Consider the following 6,000-nt stretch of genomic DNA (forward strand, 5'->3'; position numbering starts at 1 on the left):
CCCAGAATTAAATGGGGGAAGCGGAGGAGGCGGCGCAGAAATGCAGATCGGCTCTCAGGCCCCGCGCGGGGCCTTGAATTCCTAATGACCACGCCAACCGCCCTTAATCATTTCTCCAAAGGCAGGGAGGAAAGAAAAGTGCACTCAGGATACAGGAGAGCTCTGGCTCTTATATACCGAGATACCATCGTTAGAGGAACGACGGGGATGGCTCAGCACTTACACAGCAGGCTGAGGAATCTCAGAGGGGAGGGGGCGGGCGGGGGGAGAGTAACCCCAGAACTTACATGCACAACCCATGGACGCAGTCAGTGTGGGGAAGGCCTGGGGGAGGGGGCAGGGGCAGGGTGGAGGGGGGCAATGGGAAAAAAGGGGGAACACACGTAATACTTTCAACAGTAAAGATAAACACACACACACCCCCATGTTTAAATGACTTGTTAGATACATTATGAGTATAATTGGCTCCCATGGTGTCTTCTTCTGGACCCAAGGACAGGTCCTGCTTTTCCCTGAACAGGAAAATGCCTCCTAGTATAGGAATGTTTTTATGGGAACGAGCATTCAGCTAGAACTGCTAGCTGTGCCGTGGTGTTGCCAGCCCAGAAACATCCCAGCCGCCCACCGAGCAGAGTGCTTCCCTGCAAGCGGAGCCTGTTTGTTCGTTCCTAAGGTAGAGGTGTTTCTGCAGCCTCAGATGCTTCGACATCCAAGGGAACAGCTTTAAGCAGAATGTGCACTATTACGTGCTCTCCTACTTTTTTCCAAAGTCGACCACTTGTTTAAAAAAAGATTAGGAAGCAAACAACCCATGCCAAGTAATAAGCAATTCATTATCTGACTTAATAAGAACCGTATGGTTCAATGTATATGATATACATCATCCAGTCAATCTAAAATCAACAGGGAAGGCATCGGAATTTGACAGGATTTGCCTTATGTGAAATAAATATATAATTGTCTTAGCTTCTGGGAAATTCAGGGTTGTGCCTGTTCCTCTGGTGACAGCTTTAGAGAAGATAAAAGCTACATTCTTAATCCACAAATATTTACAAAAAATATTTTACAAACTATTATGCTTTTTATTCTGACGCAGGTAATCGTATAAATTTAAGTATGTTAACCGTACAACTAACCAAAACCCACCTTCCTCCCATCTTAGGAAACTGAGGAATTTCTAAATGCGTTCTGTAACTCTGTTTCCCACCCACTTTTCCTTAAAGCGGTCCTTCTCACTGAGCCCATCTTCTCCCTGATCACTCCAACACATGCATTTAAGAAATATTACGGCATTCCATAAAATCTCAGACTACGATTTCTTAAAGTTATTTTCATCACTGTTGCAGATCTTCAACCTGCTCATTTAGAAAAACATTGGCTAGTATAAGAATGTTTTTATGAGAAAGAATATTCAGCTAACAATGTTTCTGTGCCTCCGTTTCCTCACGAGTAAAGTGAGAAGGTGGTAGATAGAGAAGCAATTTCTATAATAATTTCTATTGTCTAACATCCCCTTAAAAAACCTAGACACTTTTTCTTCCTTTGAAAAATTCAGCTTATCTTTACAGACACCTCAAGCAAGCTCCATTTGAGTCCATTTGTTATTATCAAACAGGCAGCACTTCAGTAAATTAACCAGAGTGTAGAGAATTTGTCCCAGAAAAGAAACAAATTTTTAGGAAAAAAAGGGGGGGTACTTAGATTTTTATTTATTTTTTGTCAGAAAACCCACCCACAAGTCTGAAAGGGGCTCACGTTTGCCTTGCTATGTTTTAGGGATAAGTTAACATGGATGATGTGCCCCTTCTAATTTAGTCACAAAGTGAGGCAAACATAGAATCCCCCCCCAAATTAATCAATACATTGTGAGTCACCATGCTGTCTAGGAACAAACATTTCTCATTTTACAACTTTTTAATTTTGTCAGCAACTATCAGAATATACGTAGAGTCCTTTTTATCAAGTAGATTCTCTGTGAAGGATTAATTATGGAGTAACTCGTCACTTTACGATACTGATAAACTTAATTCAAAAACGTATGGCCAGTTCTGCTACAGTGTCTCCAATTCCCCCAGACGGAGGCCAGCTGCACACGGCATGCAGGAGGTGGCTGCTAAGAAGAGGCCTGTTTTTCTTCATTGCTTCTCTATTACAGACTTTGTCCATTTTGATTTGAAAAACAAATGAAAAGACATTATTAATAATCCTAACGGACGCTGCATTTATTATCGGAAGGGAATCTGATCTTTTAACTGACTTCCAGTTGAGTAGCCACGGGCCGAGCTTGATCTCTTTGCAGGGATGGATTAGCTCAGACACTGGCAGCCGGCACCATTTCACCTGCTGATCCCGGGCACTCAGAGCAACACCCAGCAGGGCTCACCACCGGCTGCCCACAAGCTCGGCTAGTTTCTCTGAAAAGGAATCAGCTTCTTGCAAGAACGGTACTGGCTGAAGCACCAAGGATCGAGTACCATGTTAATTAGTTTAAAAGTGATTCAATTAGATGTTGTTTTTCTTAGTACTTAATTACACCTTGACCGGTCTTTAAAACTCTTAAAACCACCTGCCTTAACGCAGTCACAGTGTAGTCACTACAGAGTCCAGGGAGGTCTCAGGTCCTGTCCATAATAAACAAGGGACTAACTGACAGAGAAACCCATAAATTCCCGAGATAAAACATTTATGTTAATCACAGGCTAAAAATGGAAGCTAATGGAAAGGAACATATTATCAAAACCCTTTTATACTAACTCATAATAAATACTACATATTTCGAGTAAGTACGTTGGAGATGACCAAGGTATAGGGTTTAGATTTGCAAAGTAAAATAATGACACTCCTGAGATCATGAATGTCCCTTTAATCCACTCGTCCCGGAACTTTTCTCTGTAAGGTTAAAGTCTTCAGGATCCTAACTACACTTTCTTCCAAGTCACATGTGTCATGAACCCGTAACTGTTTTAAGGCTTGACTATTTTTAATCCCAGAAATACAAATTTTAGATGGAAATGGGCTGTTTTAAGTCATCTTTGTGGTCAGCAGCCGAACCACCCCGCGGCATCTCCGTGAAATCAATACATCAGAGCCTAATTCTAGTCTAGAGCACCTTAACTTAGAAACTGGAGGCCAGGCTCACTCCTTGTTTATTCCACCGCAGATCTAAAGGCTAGTGTGAGGGCTGGACACTGGGTTCATTTCTCCCCCAGTGTGATGATTCAGCCAGTGTTTCCTTTCAGGCATTAATACACTGTGGGGCCCTTGCAGAAGTTCATTAAGAGGCGAGAAGGCCTACAAGCAGTAGGTTGAGGTAAACGCCCAGCTTCCCCCTCAGCAGCAAGCACCTGGGCAGAGGGCAGGTCACACTCCACAACATGACCATCTATAGACAGTCCAGAGCTTTCAGGACATGCCATCAGAAAGGACAGACAGAAACAACAGGATCCTGCCCCTTGCCCGATTCTCATTACTCGGCGTTCAGATCACGGGGGAGGTTGTTGCTCCATCACTTACTCGCAGTGGAACCGGGGTGTCTGTTTAAAAGTGTCTCAGGGGCGCAGCCAGATGGGGGAGAGAGGACTGTACATCACAAGGGTAGAAATCCGACCTTTCTGACCTTAGAACTTCGAGGGAAGGCAACGGGCGTTTCTAACCCCGGACGCCTCCCGCGGCTTTCACCTGCCCCTGGAGAGGGTCTGAGCGCCTATGTTTTTCAATAAGCAGGTGGCATTAGGGTACTTTCGTCCACGTGTGTGTGTGACACGCAGCCCAGGACACGGGGTACGTTGTTCCCCCTGAACCGAGCGAGGTTCACGAAGCCTCCTGGCTGAGCAGACGCGGGCTTCCCAGTAACGAACCAAACCAGCAGAGGGCAGAGCCGGCGGCGCCACGAGCCCCGCTGGCCGGGCGCCGCGGCGGGGCGCGCACGGAGGGGCTCCCCTCTCTCCGTCTACCCTTCACCCCGGGAAGGCGGGGAGGGCAGGCGGGGAGGGACGGGCCGCGCCGCCGCCGGGACTTCAACACGCAAACGCAGCGCGCCCCGCGCTCGGGGCGGCCGCGCCCGGCGGAGACGCGCGGAGGGACGCGGAGCGCGCGCGGCCCGCGGGGACCGGGACGAGGACCGGGACAGGGGGCCGGCGGGCGCGGGGAAGGCGTCCAGACCTGCTTTCGGGGCGCCGGGCCTCCGGGAGCGCCAGCCCCCACTCGGGGGAGCTCGGCAGCCCCCGGGGCAGACTCGGGTTTCTGCTCAAGCTGGCGCCTCGGGGCCCCGCCGCGTCTTCCTCCCGCGCCCGGCGCGCCCTCGCCACCCCGCTCCCGAGCCCCGCGGACAAAGCCGGCCGTTCTCCCCGCGGGGTGCGGCCTCCCGCCAGCCGGGTCCACGGCACCTAACGGACCGCGGCAGCCAGATGCCCGCGCGGGGAGCGGGGGGCGCGCGGGGAGCCGGGGCGCGGGGGGCGCGCAGGGGGCGCGGGGCTGGCGCTCTCCCTCCGCGGGGCCTGACAGGCTGCCGTCTCCCCGACAGGTCTGCGCGGCGAGGACTCGCTGGTGCCACGTAGGAACCTCTCCGCACCTCTCCCCGCCCCCGCCCTCCCGCAGCCCGTCCCGGCCGGTCCATCTTCTGCAGGACGGCGCGTCCAACCTGCGGGGGGCCGTGAGCAGAGGAGGGGCTGGGGTTCTGGGGAGAGCATCTCCCTGTCCCGACCCCGCGCCTCCTAACCTGCCACCCCCTCCCGGCTCCTCAGGACGCCCCCAGTGTTCCCGGGGTCCTAGACGCCCCCCGCCCGGGCCCTCGCACCCCTGAGAGTAAAAGCGGCCTTTCCTCACTTTATTCCAGACAAAGAAGTTCCCCGCGGCTCCTTTATCTCCTCTCTCCCTACTTTCGGCTCAGTTCACCCCCACAAGACTTAATTACTTCAACAAAAAGACGTTTCCATTAGCTGGACTCTCAAGAAACCAGAGGATGTGCTCCAAGGGCGGCCTGGGGGCTGGTCCCGAAACAAAAGCTGGGGGACCGGCGCCCCCGCGTCTGCCTCTTTCCAGGGACGCGGGGCGGGGGTCCGCGCGGACAGGTCCTTTCTCCCGCCGCCGTCCCGCCCACGCCCGCCTCGCGCGTCCGGCCCTCCAGCCCGCGGGGCTGCAATCTGGATCGTATTTGGGAACCTGGGGGGAGGGGCGCAGACGAGCCCGAGCGACCGACGGCGGCCGGTCCCGGGTCCCCGCGGGCTTACCTCCGCCGACCTCGCGGGGCTGGCAGAAGCAGGTCAGCGCCAGGGCCGCGACGGCGACGTCCCGCAGCCAGCGCGCCGCGCTCCCCCTGGCGGGCCGCCGCGCCATCCCCAGCCGCGCCCTGCGCCCCGCGCGCACCGCGACTCCAGACGGCGCCCGGCTCCGTCCTCCCCGGCGGCGGCGTTCGCTACACGGCCATCGGGGCGGGCGCGGGCGGCCGAGAGAAAATAATCAAAAGTCAAAAAAAAATCAAAAAAAGGGGCTGCTGCTTTCAGCTGGGGCGCTCCGCTTCCGCCCGGTCCCGCGCCCCCTCCTCTCGCCCTCGCTCGGCCCCGCCGGCCCGGACCCTGCGATGCGCCCTCCGCGGGGCGCTGCCTGCAGACTGACGGCGGATGAGGGGCTTCCAGCAAAAACCCGGGAGGACTGCGCGCCCCTAAAGGCTGCACGCGGCCAGTGGGCCGGGCGCGCGGCCCCGCAGCCCCCTCCCCCGCCCCGCCCCGCCCCCGCCTTCCCCGCGCGAAACTGACAAGCCGGCCGCGGGTCGGACCCAATCACACGCCGCGCGCGCGGCCCGAGCCCGCCCCCCTCCGGCTCGGCCCCAGACCGGGGCTCCGGGCAAGCCCGGCCCACCTTCCAGCCCCCATCGCCCCGCCGGCCCCCCCTCCCCTCCGCGAACCCCCGAGAAGACGCGGGAGGGAGCGCCGGGGGGGGGGGGGGGGGCGCGCTCGGCTCCTGCGCCCCGGGAAGGGACGGCTCGGCCGGAGCGCCCCGCGC

At 55.7% G+C, this 6,000-nt stretch overlaps 1 protein-coding gene across 5 annotated transcripts in view; it reads right to left on the minus strand.

Annotated features, from left to right (window-relative positions):
- COL11A1 (collagen type XI alpha 1 chain) overlaps nucleotides 1–5,702 on the minus strand; it is a 131,049-nt gene extending 125,347 nt beyond the window's left edge. For 4 of the 5 annotated variants that reach the window (XM_081121700.1, XM_081121701.1, XM_081121702.1 and 1 more), the window contains exon 1: nucleotides 5,229–5,702. In XM_081121700.1, the coding sequence (XP_080977826.1) occupies nucleotides 5,229–5,334 (106 nt within the window). In that variant the 5' untranslated portion in view covers nucleotides 5,335–5,702. The remainder of the gene's footprint in view (nucleotides 1–5,228) is intronic. The other variant, XM_081121703.1, reaches the window with a different exon arrangement.
- Between the last annotated feature and the right edge of the window lie 298 nt (nucleotides 5,703–6,000).

Source organism: Miniopterus schreibersii, assembly GCF_964146895.1.
Source record: "Miniopterus schreibersii genome assembly, chromosome: 19".
NCBI lineage: Eukaryota > Metazoa > Chordata > Mammalia > Chiroptera > Miniopteridae > Miniopterus > Miniopterus schreibersii.